Source organism: Lactuca serriola, chromosome 1, assembly GCF_051521515.1.
Source record: "Lactuca serriola cultivar US96UC23 chromosome 1, Lser_US96UC23_V15, whole genome shotgun sequence".
NCBI classification, from domain to species: domain Eukaryota; kingdom Viridiplantae; phylum Streptophyta; class Magnoliopsida; order Asterales; family Asteraceae; genus Lactuca; species Lactuca serriola.
In genome coordinates, this window is record NC_136408.1 from 224,779,564 (window position 1) to 224,781,355 (window position 1,792).

At 42.2% G+C, this 1,792-nt stretch overlaps 1 protein-coding gene across 1 annotated transcript; it reads left to right on the forward strand.

The window, feature by feature from the left end:
• The first annotated feature begins 215 nt into the window (after positions 1-215).
• On the forward strand, positions 216-683 carry LOC145066248 (uncharacterized). Its single transcript, XM_079013457.1, has one exon. The coding sequence runs from the start codon at positions 216-218 to the stop codon at positions 681-683; it is 468 nt and encodes a 155-aa protein (XP_078869583.1).
• The last annotated feature ends 1,109 nt before the right edge of the window (positions 684-1,792 follow it).

Consider the following 1,792-nt stretch of genomic DNA (forward strand, 5'->3'; position numbering starts at 1 on the left):
ATGTGGTGACCTTGAGAAGTGGCAAACAAGCCAGAGAAAGTAGTTCAAAGAAGAAGCCGAGGGAAGAAGAGGAAGAGATAGAAGTTATTCCCGTTGAAGTACCTATAATCAAGAATGATTCACAAGCCGGAGTTCCAAAGAAGACCGCCCCTCTAGTAACACCAATAGCCACTCAACCACCGTTCCCCTCCTGACTTGCAACTTCAAAGAAGAATATGGAGGAGAAAGAGATTTTGGACACCTTCCGAAAGGTGGAAGTAAACATCCCTCTACTTGATGCAATCAAGCAAATCCCGAGATATGCAAAGTTCTTGAAAGAACTTTGTACCAACAAGAGGAAGTTGAAGGGAAATGAGAAAATTTTGATGAATGAAAACGCATCCACGGTTTTACAAAGGAAACTTCCACCCAAATGCAAAGATCCCAGAATGTTCACGGTTCCTTGCAAGATTGGAGATGTCACTTTTAGTAGTGCTATGCTTGATCTTGGTGCTTCTATCAATGTCATGCCCTATTTGATGTATGAATCATTAAATGTCGGACCCTTAAGTGAAACCGGTGTCATAATCTCTCTTGCGGATAAATCAAGTGTCTTTCCTAGAGGTGTTTTAGAAGATGTCCTAGTGCAAGTGAACCAATTAGTCTTCCCAGCGGATTTCTATATGATTGATCTAGATGAGTAAGTGTCCTCCAAATCGGCTCTAATCTTGCTTGGGAGACCGTTTTTGAAGACGGCTAGGACAAAGATCGATGTGTATGCGGGAAGTTTGACAATGGAGTTTGATGGCGAAACGAAAAGTTTTAATATTTATGATGCCATGAGATATCCTAGTGATGTTTCATCTTTGTACTTTGTTGATGTTGTTGAGCCAATTACTCAAGAATTGTTTGAGTTATCTAACGGTGATATGTTGGAGATGATCTTAAGCAAAGGATTCGATTGTGGGAAGCTAGCCGAGCAATTAAAGCTTTATTCTTTGGATCCGGAAGTTGAGAAGTTGGTAAATAAAATGGAGATGAAAAAATCCACAAGATTAGATGTTAAGCAAATTGAATTGCCCCCAACTCATACAAAATTGCCTCCATCCCTTGTTCAACCACCCGAATTGGAATTAAAGGTCTTACCTCAACACTTGAAGTATGCCTACTTGGGAAAGAATGAAACCCTTCCGGTTATCATCTCAACTCACTTAACCGAATTTGAAGAAGAACAACTCATCAAGGTGTTGAAGGAGCATAAAGAAGCCATGGGTTGGACGATTGCGGATAACAAGGGTTTGAGCCCCTCCACTTGTATGCACAAGATCTTAATGGAGGATGAATGCAAGCCAAGTAGAGACGCACAAAGAAGGTTGAATCCGCCAATGATGGAGGTGGTTAAGAAAGAGATTTTAAAGATCCTAAATGCGGGGATGATCTATCCTATCTCGGATAGCAAGTGGGTGAGCCCGGTGCAAGTCGTTCCAAAGAAGACGAGAATCACGGTGGTCGAGAACAACAAAGGTATGATGGTCCCCACTTGTGTGCAAAACGGGTGGAGAGTATGTATTGACTACCGGAAACTCAATGCAGGCACACGAAAACATCATTTCCCATTGCCTTTCATTGACCAAATGTTAGAAAGGTTGGCCGGGAAATCTCATTATTGTTGTCTCGACGGGTATTCCGGTTTTCACCAAATCCCAGTGGCACCGGAAGACCAAGAAAAGACGACATTTACATGTCCATTTGGTACTTTTGCATACCGGAGAATGCCATTTGGATTGTGTAACGCCCCGGCCACTTTCCAACG

Excerpts from the sequence above, each read along its gene's own strand:
- LOC145066248 (XM_079013457.1), top strand. The coding sequence starts at position 216 with ATGGAGGAGAAAGAGATTTTGGACACCTTCCGAAAGGTGGAAGTAAAC.